Genomic DNA, 14,731 nt, shown 5'->3' on the forward strand with positions numbered 1-14,731 from the left:
AGAACATAGTTTAAATTTTGTCTTAGACTTTTGAGGAGTGAAATTGTTTTAAATAAAATGTATGTTCAGTGAACTCAAGATGTAACTAAGGTCATAGTTACATGAATTTAAGAACCCATATTTGAAAATTTGACTAAAGACCTAAGAATTTATATATACTAAGTATGATACAAAATATAAATAAATTTTCAAACATACAGTCTTCAAAATACACGCATCTTTGAGTGATTTCATCCAGCAACATATTGAGAGGACAGGCAGGGACACATCCTTCTACTCTAAAAGAAAAACAATTAGTATTAATTAGTTGAACAGTACCTTCTGTATCAAGCATTTTATTCTAGGAAAACACAATTTATTTTTGAAGTATTTTTAATTAAATGGTCTTGTTCTATCTAAATCTCATCATGTCAGTGCACTCCTTCAAAATGTCATTGCCGCTGTTTCCATTCTCAGTTAGATCTAAGCTAAAGCATGAACTCCATGATATCCAGGCTTTGAAATGAACAGTCTCAGGTTCAGTAGTGAATGCTATTGCTTAAGACATGCCACACATTTTTGCATACCAAAATCCAAACGTCAGTTTTACCAGATTTAGCACAAATTCCAATTGGGAAGAAAAGGCAAGGAAGGACAGACATGGCGGTTGCAATGCCATAATGAAAAAGTAGGGGCACAATTATTTGCAACAAACTTGTTATCACTTCTCTTAATTAATACTCTATAATACTTTTAGAAGTTAAAATATATTAGTCATCCCAGAGTCTGACAATACTTAACAACTGAAATGTCACTTTCATGTAACTGCCCAAGCAGGTTTTATTCCATTACTTTTCTCGTTCACTTACCTCATTATACAAGAACACAGTCCTGCTATACTGAGCCTACATCTGGTCCCTCATATTCTTACTATGCTGCATAAGTATATTACCCAAATTATGTAATTTTCCATAAAAATACATACACTTACTTGGGTACCGCCTGACAGGTTTTTCCCAAAGGGTCCCTGCATGTCTTGAAACAAGGGCTTGTACAGGCATCATAATGCCATTCACATGCAGAACGTGATAGAAATTTAAATTTGACATCTGAAAAAAAAAAAATAAATCAAGATCTGCTATTCTCAGAGATTTCTAGAAATACACACAGACATCCATCACTAAGAGGCATGCTTTACCTTCACTGCAGCTCTAAATCTCTTACTGTTTCTACCTGTATTCTCTACAAATAAAATTGGTAATATTTTTTGAACTACTAAGTTCTTTAAGACATAGACAGTTTATGCTTATGCAGGTTACATTAAAGATTGCTGGCTCTGTAGCCTTTTTTACTCTTTGTATTATAAAATACGACATCGAATTATCCGCACTTACTGCATATTACAATCACATGAAAATAAAGCCAGCAAGTTAGAGCTGTTCTTTTTAACAACTGTATCAACCATGAAACTATATGTTTGGTTATTCAAACAAAATGCAAAATTGAGATTATATTGATTCAGTACACTGTTATTAGAAGAAAAATAAAAAGCAACAGTTGGATATACTGATACTCTTTATAAGAATGTATCGTAACAGTTGTTTACTTCATGCGTAAAATTTGCTGATATAGCACAAAGGTGTACATAACTTGTATGATACAATTGTATTTTAAAAGCCAGAATAAACACCATTCCAAATAAAGTAAGCAGAAATGGTGCCAACTTAAGCTCTTTAAAACAATATATCTTAACAGTTCATCTTCTCAAAAGCACTATAAGGTAATTACTCCAAGAGAAATAATTCGAACCTCAAAACATGTTGAATCTGAAATTCTAACCGCTCTTACAATGAACAAAGCAACTCAAATGGGATGAGTCCGGTAGGTCTTGCAAAGTTTAACTCAAAACATACACTTCACAGGACAACATAGTACCAATAATGAAACACTATGGCAAGTTAAAAAAAGAGAGAGAGATAAACAACAACAACAACCACCACCAACAAAAACCCCACACACCAAACCAAACTGCCTTCAGAGTATCTATGCAGACAGTGTTTATTGAAAGACTTCAAATTCACATAATGGAAATCAGAAGTACAAATTCAGATGGAGGAAGAGTTAAACTTCAAAGTAAGAACAAACAGGAATAAGGATCAGCTATGCTTCCAGTGCTTATTAATATACACAGGAATTTTACAACATTAAGTAAAGAAGTGTAAAATCTGAAACAAACTGGTGGCAACCATCATGCAGGTGATGCATTTGCATGTTCAAATGCAGCACTGTACTTGCTTCCTCACCACAACCCTGTCCCACCTGCGTGCAGAACAGCTCCCACACAATGTCACATCAGCCCTGTGGCTTTTCCAATGCCTGCATGACTTCGACAGCACATCTGGATTTCTGTACCTGACCTGTGACAGCCCATCCCAGCCCCTCCTGCAGCAGCCCAGGGCACAGCAGCGGCACTCATTTATGCCCACAGGAGGCCACCATCATGACATACAGGTCCCCTCTAGATTGGCAAACCTGTTCTTAGAGCCATGTTGTTCACATCCTACAAAGAGTAACTGCTCTTAAACAACGGTTACATTAATGACCAGAAAGAAGTTTCCATTTTTGGTCTTTTGAAGTCTTTTTGCATTTAAGTTTTGCTTGACCAAGATACGAAGAGCAGCTCTTTTACATCTTCTTGGAGACACTCAATTTTCCCATGAAGATCCTAAGAAATTGTTCTTCCTGCAATTCAGGGACATCAGCACTTACGAGTAATTACCTCTCTGCCATCATTAACCATTAATGTCTTTTTAATACAAATAATTATCTTAAATCGAACATATAAATCACGTTCAAACAAAAGAGTGTGTGTGTTGCCATCTAGTGGTATCCTTTTTACATGCCACTCTATCCAAGGATCTAACTTGTCCCTGCTTTTGAAAACATGATTCTTATGACGGTAACAAATGCATTTATAAAGTTACATTCCCATAAAAAGCTAAGTACATGTCACTGAATTCTTCTAGGTCACAATGAGATCAAATTAAGTCGCTTAAATCTAATGCAGGAAGGGAATTATTTCCATACATTTTGCTGACTAATGTAAGGGGTTTTGTATGCGCTGACAAGATAAGAGTGGTATGGTTTAAGGACAAAAGAAGATACATGACAAAAAGACAGAAAATATCAGGGATCTGTTTGTCATGGGCAATCACTGCGGTAATAACCAGCAGTAACATTACATCCAAGGAGAATCTAGAAAATCTCATTCATCAGATTACCATAGATTAAGCAAGGAGACAGATCTATCTTCTTCTAACTCTTGCCATAAACCTCACCATTAATAACATCAGAGGTTTTGAATACAATAAAGGGACAAGCTTTGCAGAACATGTACTGTAACCCAACGAACATTAGTTTCTAAGTTTAGCAGAAACAGTGATCATGAACTAACACTTCCAGGTGCTGGGATTAACATACCATCTCCCATTCTCCAAACAAATACAGACTTTTATGAAATGATTGCCATGCTTCCCTCAAGCTTTCCTACAGATTAAGTTCACAGAGTCTGCTGGTGTTGCATGCCTTGTAGGAAATAGGGGGAATTTCTATGTGAAGGCATAGCATTTGTTGCGTGGTTCATAAACATCACTTTCAGTCAAGAATGAGCAAAGTCATGCTTGTCAGCAAATTTTGTCTCTACTTCTGCAGAAAGAAATATGGACAACAGATGAATTCATTAACCTGGTCACAAAAGTGTTTTCAAATAAGAGTGTTAGAACCAATGGACATTTAATTTTCCAGTCAAGGCATTTTAGAGAACTGTGTAATACAAGCCAAGCTGTTTTAGTTTTTTAGTGTGTAAACTGCATGAAAGAACAGAACAAACCACCACAGCAAGAGCTGAATATAGTGCATGAATTGGTTTCTGGTATCACAGAAATTTTCAGTATGTGTGTGTAAACCCATGAGATATAGTGAAATCTGTGCTTTATTATGAATTATTGGAAAACGCCTTTCCAGCATTAGAAGAATGTCAGTTCAGTCATTCATCATATTTGAAGTTTTCACTATTGGCAGTATCATTTCTAGAATGACTAAGGAGCCCAAGGACCTAGCTGAAAACAACCCAAAACCACACAACAAGATGCAGTTCCTGCTTTAAAAGTTTAGACTAAATAGATATTAGATAGAAAATGGCAGGGAAGAGAAACAGGCAAAGAGCTGTGTTCTGACCTAACATGAACTCAGGTCTAGGCCAAAAGAACAATAAAGTATCTCTGTATCTCACTAAAAAAATAAATTATTTTACCACCTTTTAGTTCATACATTACATTAAATATGACCCCAACACTCACAATCAGGAGGGCATAAGGAAAAGCAGTAACAAAGTGCTTTAATGCCAGTCAAGCATTCCTCTCTCTAAACTGAAGGAAATATTCCTTTCACTCTCTCTATTGATTTTAGACATTAAATGCCATTCCAGGCCAACCTCAGCATTATTGGTACTACCACAGCTCAGAAACTGGGGATTTCACCAGTGTCATGGCACAAATGTTTTATGCTAGCCAGGATACTCATCAGCTATCTCCACTATGTGCTTCCCCTTTTTTTTAATACCTAAATTCCCCCTCCAGCAACCAGTAATACAAGCTTACTGTACTCTGTGCAACAGTATAGTTCACTCACAACAGAAGAATGATACACGGGTTACAGACAATGAGTCAAGCTTCGTATATCAGGCATGTGTTCCTCAAAAATATTTGTCATGAAATTTGAAAATAACCACATGCCTCCTGGTGAAGTCTACCAGCATTTGCCTTCTGTTCAGTGACACAGCAAACCCTTCACAAAATGGTAAATTATGGCCTGGATGAGAGCTGGTCCAGTTGACATGCCAACAGAGCCCACTGTTCTCTTACCGAACAGGAGCTGAGCGTGTCAATATGTTACTGCAGAAACCTTTTGCATGACTGCAGGAATACACATTGCCAAAGACAACATATTAAAAGACATTCCCCAACTCCATTGCTGTCTCACTTGGACATCAGAGAAGCATTTTGTTTCCTGTACCTTATGATTTTCATTCTTTGTGGATTTCAAAAATAATTCTATGGTAATAAAGACAGTTGCTAGCATTTAATATAGAATTTTAGGTCTCTTAATCACTGACAGACTGTGGAGTTGTGTCAAGTTACAAAAACCTTTCATAATATCTTGGTCACTTTTCACATATTGGTGATTTCTACTGTTCACAAGACCATCCTCCTTTTTTTTTTTTCTTTCTATGCTGACATTTACCTCATAGGGACAAAATTTGCCATTGTCAGAATCTGCATATTATTAATGTGAATATTTCATGCTGTACTCAAAAAATGGCTATTTACTTAAAAAAACCCACGAAAACTAAAATTTGAAATGTTCTAATATTAATAAAAGGTTATTTTAAAAAATGTTTTAAAATTAATGAAAAAAAAAGTATTTGGATATTCATCCTCACATGACAGTTTTTTCTGTTTTGCTACTTTTTCCAAAGATTTCAAAAAATCTAATAGGAACAGAAGTTGCTTTAGAATTAGTTTTATTTATGCAGGCAGCAAAACTTTGCTTAGTAACACAGATTTCCTATCTCCTCAGTTACAAGTTTAGAAACATGAAATCCTATCTACTCAACACACACAAACTACTAACAAACTCTGCCCCTGACTTCTAAGTTTCTGCAATGAAAAATGTAAGCAAATATCACCAGAAAAAGTGACTTTGTGTCCAGCCAAAATATCACTGAAAGCAAAGTATAATTATCTAGCTCTCAAATACTTTTGTTTTAGTTTATTATGATGTTAGAGGAATACATCTTGCTAATGTAACTATTTAATCTCTTCCTATTTATTCAGTCTAAAACAAGAGGTCAAATGTTTTTATTTGTGGTATAGATAGGATAAATCTTACAATTCTACAGTAACCTTAGTCTGATTCCAAGAGCTACCGAACAGACATGTTCAGTGACATACCCGGGATTTGCAGGTACAACAGCAGTTGCTCAGCATTACCCAGTCCCAGGCCTCAAGTCATGATCTTTTGGACTGACAAAGCATATGAGCTCAAGTCAAACTTAAGACCAACTCATTATAAGTAAAGCAGAACATTCTAGAAAATTAATTCTACTGATGGAAAAGGATCATAGTAAGTTGAAGTTGAAATAGTCAACAATATCACTTAAGATGCAAGATGCTTTTGTAAAGAGAAGTTTCTCATTAAAACTAATTTCCTTTTCAGTTTTGTACTGTTTTGGAATGTGTTTCAGTTAATTAAGATACAAACATTAAAAGCAACTAAAAATGCCTTGTATCAAATTTTAGCATTGATAGACACCTCTGTGCAGCATGCATATACTTGCTGCATCCTGAGATCTTTAAGTTTAGCTGAAAATTGTCTCTGAGACAGACCTTATGTTTACAGTAAGGTAGCTGTTAGAGTACATAACTAACATTTAAAACTTTGTTGCAGAATTTATATAGGACAAGTCATATTTTTATAATACATATAAAATTAGCTCAGTGATCCTAAAAGGTAAAGCATATTAAGATAATTCTATGAAAGGTAAAAGGTAACTAGTGTAGCATCTTATTTTTAAAAAGGGTAAGAAAATTGCAGCTATATCCATAAAAAGATCATCAAGTCCCTACATCCTCTAATTTCCCAAACATTTAAAATGTGACTCTGTGCTCGTCCATCTAGTAAGACTAAGTAAGTGTATTCTTTCTTTTGATTGAATGCACACCATCCATTGCCAGTAAAAATTCCTGTATAGAATGCAAAATATTAAATTCAGTTATCAACTCAAACCCTCAAATGTTTGTGGGAACAGGATGGCAGACAAATCTAAGTATAATGAAGATAACCCAATTTAAAAGCTGAAGTGACTTCTCATGGAAAATACTTTGCTGTGTTTGCCCATCATATCTGTGCAATTTATAGTCAACGTATTTCAACGTGACAATATTTATTGCTATGAAATTGGAAAAAGTGACTCGTCAGCTGACTTTAAACAAACATGTTTCTATTGCTGTGGTGATCAGGTCGTTTAAAATTCTTCCTTTTGAATGTGCGTCACAGAGCATGAAGAAGTCTCATGAGGAACTTTCTGGCCAAGGGGATTTACTGGGCCTATTATTCTGCTCCCGATATTTATCCCCTGATTCCGCAGGAATAGCTGTTCCCGGTTCAAGAGTTTCTGATCTAATATGCAAAGCATTTACAATAGTCAGCAGGAAACTCAATACGCTTTTGCCTGTGCACTCTGGAGCTGGTGTAACTTTTCCATTAACTTAAACAAATGCTGCTGTATTTTTAGACCATGTAATTACCCTACATCAGCAGGCTGGCCCTTGTGAAAGTACACTGGAGAAAGATTCGAGTCCTATGTTTCTCTGCTTATAAAACTCTGAAACCCAAGCCCTCGGATGTGGTGATTAATGAAATGCCTCTTGATCATTTGATCTGATCCCACTTGCTGAGGTAAATTGTTTTAGTTTTCCATTGGCATAGATAGGATTTTTTGGTATAATGACTGGAGGGTAAAGACTTCACACTTGAAAAGACACACCACTCTGTGTTAATGGATGACCACTGAGAATTGGAACATGTTTTAACCTTCTTCATTCCTCTCTCAAAGATAAAAGACTAAGGAGATATTTTTGTTATGTCCAAAAAGAGTTCCTTGCTTGAAATGCTGTACGAACATCTTGGTAATAGCATTAGCTCTGTAATTCTGCTGTTCAAAAACCTCAACAGCTCTGTGATTACAAGCATTTGTCAAGAGGCAGCAGGCATTTGGCAATGACAAAATCTGTCATTTTTTCTGAAGTTGGAGCGTGCCACTAAACAGCTGCATTAGGCTGTCAGCATAATGTACCGCAAAACATCGGCAGATTCACAATGCCACCATTAACACTTTAATTCAATGTTTTGATAACAACAAGCTCCATGAGGCATACAGTTGGCCTCTTCTGTCACAGAAGTCAGTGCCTGCTGCAGATTTTGTCTGTGCTGAGATTCAAAATGGTCACTATAAAACATGGCCAGGCGGTGCTTCATTTGTAACAATACTTCGCTTCCTTTCTTTGTAAAACAAATTTTGATTTCAGAGAATGAAGAACTGATTTTTAAAAATGGTACTGCCACAAATACTTATTAAAATACTTCTGCTACCCCAACAAATGAATTACTAATGCATCTAAAATTAGAGCATGATAAAAAGCTTTTGAACATAAACACTTGTAGTGATTCAGGAATTTTATATACCACACAAAGGCCAACGTTTTCAGCAAGTAGTAGTTGTCACTGAAATTCATAAATAAAGTACTATGAATGTGCTTGATGTATCTGATGTATCAAGACAAGAAGACACTAATGGTGGGTTCATGAATAACCCACTTTGCTTCATTTTATAGGCCAATACAATTCTTGCATCTTGCTCTTGACCTATAAGGCCATGTTCAGTCCAACACATGGTTCCCAAGTGTTTAAGTCAATATGTTACTCTTATTATTTATTTTCCTTACTCATCTAAAAAAAGAAAGATTAGTAATTATTTTTAATGTATGTTTGTTGTCATCAGTTCTTGTAGGAGCAACTTCTGGATCCAGCTCCTACACAGGGTCCTAAGAATATCTCCTACATTTCTGATTGCTATGTCTCAGGGGAATGGCACTACTATTACAGGAATGAGAATCTCTCAAGTAGGTAGAAACATTCTCACAGCAGTCTATGTTGTGTATGCAAGAGCTGTAGCTGTCCAAGAAACACTAGAGAAACAGACATCTAGATCCACAAGAAGAGGCATTTATCTCCACTTACACCTGAAACACCAGGGGATAACATCCCACAAGGGAGAGCCTCTGTGAGTGGGTACATGGGTAAGGGTCAAGGCGTTTTTCAGGGGGAACATGAGTTTTGAGAGGTGTAATCTACAGGCAATGTCTTTAGCTCTGGATGCCATGACCTCTGAGGAGGCCACAAAGCTTGCAATGAGAATGCACTGTACAGAAAACTCTCTCTTGGTGGCAGTTAGAGGGAAAAGAGGAGAAAATGTCATCCACAGGCCTTAGCTTCTAGAGGTGCACTCAGTTCTTTTCTATTCCCCTCATGAACCCATTATTTATCAGCATGAATCTTCTACTCCTTAAGAATTTCCTGACCTACAAAGCAAGTATTGCCCAGAAACTATACACAAGGCTATATATTTCCAAAACCAGTTGGCAAATACAACAAAGTTGTATTTTGGGCTATTTAATGGCTTTTAGCAAGAAAATAGAATCTCATCCTCACTACAGAGCTCAGAAAAAGTTTTGAGCCTGGGTGCCATAGATTACCCACGGCTCCCAGTGATACAAGGGAGAAGTAAGCAATCTCATCACTTCTGAAAATATCAATACCATTTAAACTGTATTTTCACAGGCAGCAAACTGCTCTTCATCAAATACAACTTTAATTACCTACCTACAAGTTTAAAAAGTATCGACAGTCTGTAGTCCTCCGAATGATGATACTTCAAAAGGTCAACTGAAGAGGATGAAATGTGGATGAAGTATCCTGGTTTTGCAAATGACTCAAAAGAACTGTATCCTGAAAGCCATGTATTCTTGTGAATGATAAACGTGGATCTGTTGTGAAACACTTCTCTTTTTTCCCATTTAGAAAGAACAAGAGTATTATTGGAGGCCAGCCGAAGAAAATAGTTTGGTCTGTCAGCTGCTTCAAATGAAATCAAGTTGGAATCTGAAAAAAGCACATAGAACTCATTTACTTACTGATATACACATAATAAACTAAACTCATTCTGATATACCATTACTGATATTAGCAGCATGAGCAATGAAAACTTTGTATCCATCAGTGAAAATAGTCTGAATCTGGTAAGGTAATATACCATATACGGATTTCAGAGTGCTGGATTCTGATGGATATTTAGTTTTCTAAATACCCTACAGTTTTTGACAGGAATACAAGCAGATTAAGCCATTTGCCTACATCAGGATAAAGGAATATAGCCCCGCAGTCAAGCAGAATTTCAGTTCGCAGCCGTCCCTAAGCCATTTATTTAATACAAATTTAAACTTAATCTAATTGGTTTTACAAGTAACGTTTGCCATCAGGAGTTTACAGCTTAAGAGCTCAGCCTTTCATTAAAAATAAATTATGAAAATGTATTTTGCATTCAGCCTACAGCTTTATGTCTTAATTTCTAAGCGGTCAGCTCCCTAGCCCTTCCCCTAAGAATGTTAATAGTAAAGTCTGTTTTCTGGCAAACGTACACACAGGATACTTCACCCCAAATACAGCAGTGCTGACTTCAAGCAAGTCTCTGTACAACCAGTGGCAGAGTGGTAGATCTTGAGCTTGTTACAGTCATCTGTTGCTCAAAGAATTACTTCATTTTGTTTTGCTGTAAACTCTGCTATTCTCTTGAAAACAGGCATTAAACTACTGTAAAATTAACCAAAACTCCAGGTTGGGTAGCACTTCTTGAAAAAAATAATGCATAGAAAACAAATTATCTCTATTAAACAGATATACCATCACATTCCAGTATAACATCACTGGAAGATCAACTTGTTTTATAAGCATAAAAAATTCAATTGAAAAACATATTTGCACTCTTGACTATCTTTTTATTAAATGTCTGTAGCAAGTGGCTATTTGGTCAGTGTGATTTATAACACCTGCCATATAGCCAATGCCCAAATCAATGCCCCAAACTCTCCATTGTCTATTATTTGTCTGAAACTGATGAAACACATTCATTTTCTGAGGCAACAATGAACCAAGAACACAGACATATAGATGCAGACATGGATACGAAAAATACCGCATTGACTGTATAAACTCCTCCATGGCCAAATTATGAAATGTCCTTTGCTCAAATTGTACTATAAGGTACAAATTCCATTTGCTAGGTTAAATTCTGAGCAAGAGATTTGTATATGAGAATAGAACAGTAAGACTGACCTTCCCTTTTTAAAGGTAAATTGAACACAATGTACAAGTGTCTCACAACTATGACTAATAAAAGAAATCTGGTCCTGGATATTGTGTTACATGATTTCTCGTGTCAGTTCTACAGACAACAGTATTACTAATCAGACACTTGTCATTTTTTCAACTGACTCACCTCTCTTTTCTGATTACACAAAGACAGCCACCTTCAGGCTGTCCAAAAAGCTAAACGTAGGACTCTGGGTAGTAAAACTTTATTGAAACTCAAGTGGGCATTAAAACTGTGTACGCAGACAACTCTAGCATTTAAGCAATGTCACAAAGTGCTGCTGAATATGCTCCTGTAAGCTTTCTCCACCTGTCTGAAGGTATGCAAGACTCTTTTTGTCTGCTGAATAAGCAACACATTTCCATCAGTGGAAACCTAAGTTGGGAACTGCAGGAGGTAAATTTGCGGTATACACCCTTAGGCAGCTCAGGTTAGTGCTAACTGGCATCTCTGTACAAGTAGGCAGACAATGAAGGATGGTGGCAAAGCAAGTGAATCAGGGAGCACTTTCCTTCTGTCATTCCCCTCCCATTCCTTCCCATGTCCCAGTTCTGCCAGAGGAAAGGTGGACAGCACAACACATATCTGGAGCACTGGGCTACAGCACTGGTTTGGTGCTTCTGAAGGCTGGCAGGGGGTAGAGGGGGGCAGTTGTTTTTCTACTAAAAGTATCTGTTTATAAAGCTTCAATCATCTAATTAAAACCAACCAAATTAAAACTTAGGCAGACAACATCACAGTGCACAATCAGCTGACAGATGAAGAAAAGATTTTTGACCCAGGTCTACCCTTAAACCTCAGCTCCTGTTCACAAGGGCAGAATTTACTCTGCCTTATTTAAGCCTCTAGGTTACAATGACTTTACCATGTGCTTTGGGTTTATAAAGTCCTGAAGTCAGCATAAAGCTTGCTGTGTGTCCAGGAACAATATCTTCTTCTCTCACTGGGAAAACAACACCATCCACCAGTCTCACTGCCATTACAAATTCTTCATCCAAATAGCTGACCAGTTTATATGGGCCCTTTCCCAGAGCTGTTGAGGGAAAAAAAAAATACAATAAAAAAATAAAATTAAATAAATTCAGAATTACCTTTCATGCCACGTGCCACAAATGCTTGAGATTTAAATATTATGAAACATTACATAAAGGAAGCCACATCTCTCCACTCTCAAACAGCTCTAGGTGCCATGCACTAAACTTTAATGACAAACAAAACAAACCCAAACTCTTAGAAAACACCTGTGCTGCAAACAGGCCAAAATATCTAGTTTCAATTTTCAAGATTCGCTTCTCCTTTTCCTCCCTCTCATTCACTTCAGTTTCATAGTCACTTTATTACAGTTAGCTGACTCCTCCATTATTTGATTTAGAAAAAAAATGTTATACAGACCACCCTGGGATCCCTCTAAATTGTTTATTTGTATAGTTGAACTGATTATATACTTTTTACTATAATTTAAAATCTGTTTCATTAGTGTCCAAAGTGTGAGGTATTTTGTTTGTAGTTATCAAATACTGAAAAATCCCCTGAACAGTGTAGATACACATGTAACCACTGGGAAATGAGACAGGAAGAATCAGCATCATAAGCAAACGATGCTCATGTTTTTCCTATAAGTAAGTGAAAAGCTTATGAAATTATCATTTCACAAATCTTACAGCATCATACCTCCTTACTTAGTTCCAGTTTCACTGAAGAAAACTATCGCAAAGCTTATTTTTAAATGCTATTTCAAACAACTTTCGTGAACTTCTCTGTTAGAACAAGGCATTTGAGACCTCTTGTGAGCATTTCACCTCGCTACCCTTCTACCCACAAGCCAGGACACAGCAAGCACACATCTAAGGTAGAAGCACCACAGAACTTCTAAGCTGATAGTTGCAGCTAATACCATTGATCCTTAAAATCTGTTCCAACAGGTTAATAGTTCGGACTGCAGTTTTCAGCCTGCCCTCATATTCTGATTCTCCCTAATCTTAAAATTTATTAAAAGTTTTAAAATTCTAAGGAGGCTGCACTGCAACCAAAGTTTTAGCTTCTAATGGCCAGTTAGGACACAAGGCCATGTCTCGCTAAACATTTACAGTGATACCTCGTTACCTTCAGTGCAGGGAGTTGAAAAACATTTTAAAAAATACTTAAAACATCTGCTGTTCTGGAAATGTTATTATATGTTTAAGTCTCATATATCAGGCCCATCTAACACTTGAGAAAATACAGCTACCAGCTGAGAATTTCCCCTGACCAAAGACCAAAGTTTCAGCTCCTGCTTCTAGTGGGACTGGAATGATTTCACTCTGGATTCATTACAAAGTTAAACAGAGAAAAACTCTCTTGTCTAAGAGTTTCTTAACCTTGTCTCCATAGTGAAATAATTTTTTCTATTTTATTATTTTTTTTTTAAGGATTCTGGGGAATGCTACTATATTTGAGGTAGAGAAGAAAATCATCAACTTCGAGATGATTTTTTTCCCCATTGGCAGCTCTGAAACATCCTATGTTGAATGAGCTGGATTAGCAGTCGGAAGATATTAAGTGAGAAGTACACGATAACCATGTTTATTGCAATTTGGTGACATGCACAGCTCCCCACTACTTCAACTAATTTCTCTCAGTGAGAATCCAGTAACAAGTAAAACCAAAAATACACTCCAGAAGTGTATGTTATCATCTAACTTCACTACTACCACAGATGTTAGAGGCATTGCACTTTCAATCTGTATTTCACTTACATGCCAAAGCAAACCAAAAAGGACAAGTAAAACTGCAATCACCTCTTATATTCAGCTTGCCTTTATTTAAATGAATTTAAAGTCTTAAATAGTGATTTAAATAAAAATCCACTGCGTTAGCAATTTGACCCCACTCAGCAATCATATTGGAAAATTTCTTGCCATATCATTTGGGGCTGGCACATTGCACAAGTCTCTTCTAATTTAAACTCAGTCCCTCTTCAAGATCTTTCTGGGGGTGAGAGGCTGGTATATGGAGTCTAACAGACGACCAAAATATCACAAGCCATCTGGATAGACAGGCTTCCATACGAGCTTGATAAAAAGAGTTACAGAATAAATAGCAGAAGTCCTACTGCTCCTCACATCAGGCTGGCTTGCGGTGCTTTTATGTATGCCACAGTTAACTATGCAGACACTCACAATATAGCTATAAAATAGTTTGAATGCGGATTCCACTGCTAATACAGCAGTACAGCAACCAGTGCAGATTCACGGTTTACTCTCACACCTTGTACAAGTTCTGCACCTCTCTCTCAGAGCAATTCTAATGCAACAGCAATGCTTGTCGCTCAGGCACTTAAAGCTATGTCAGACATACCTAAATGGAGAGTTACTCCCCATTTGGGCACAAAATGGCAAAATAACTTAATAGCTAACTCCCTCTGGAGGCTGCACAAGAGATCATGATCAGTTTAACAGAGCCACTGGGTATCAGTTTTGAATGGCAGGATGCCTTAAGCAAGTAGTGCCACTAGTACTATTGTTTAATCGTGATCCATAAATGCATAGGAAATGAATTAAATACATATTATTGGCAAAAGACCAGGAATAAAAAATATTACAAAATTAAAAGCCTTTCAAAAAGCAAAATAAACCAGTCAAACTGAATCTTGGCTATTTAAATAATTTATCATTCATAACTGTTTTCATTGACACAATTATTTTTACACAAAGTACTAAGACTTAC

The 14,731-nt window shown here is 36.6% G+C and overlaps 1 protein-coding gene across 1 annotated transcript in view; it reads right to left on the minus strand.

Moving 5' to 3' along the window:
- Positions 1-14,731, minus strand: part of OTOG (otogelin) — a gene marked incomplete at both ends in the record, with an annotated part of 105,645 nt that overhangs the window by 30,488 nt on the left and 60,426 nt on the right. The window contains 4 exons of the mRNA XM_080345280.1: positions 199-278; positions 971-1,088; positions 9,481-9,759; positions 11,892-12,059. Of these exons, the coding sequence (XP_080201406.1) occupies positions 199-278; positions 971-1,088; positions 9,481-9,759; positions 11,892-12,059 (645 nt within the window). The remainder of the gene's footprint in view (positions 1-198; positions 279-970; positions 1,089-9,480; positions 9,760-11,891; positions 12,060-14,731) is intronic.

Source organism: Nesoenas mayeri (assembly GCF_963082525.1).
Source record: "Nesoenas mayeri genome assembly, chromosome: 5".
Lineage (NCBI taxonomy): Eukaryota > Metazoa > Chordata > Aves > Columbiformes > Columbidae > Nesoenas > Nesoenas mayeri.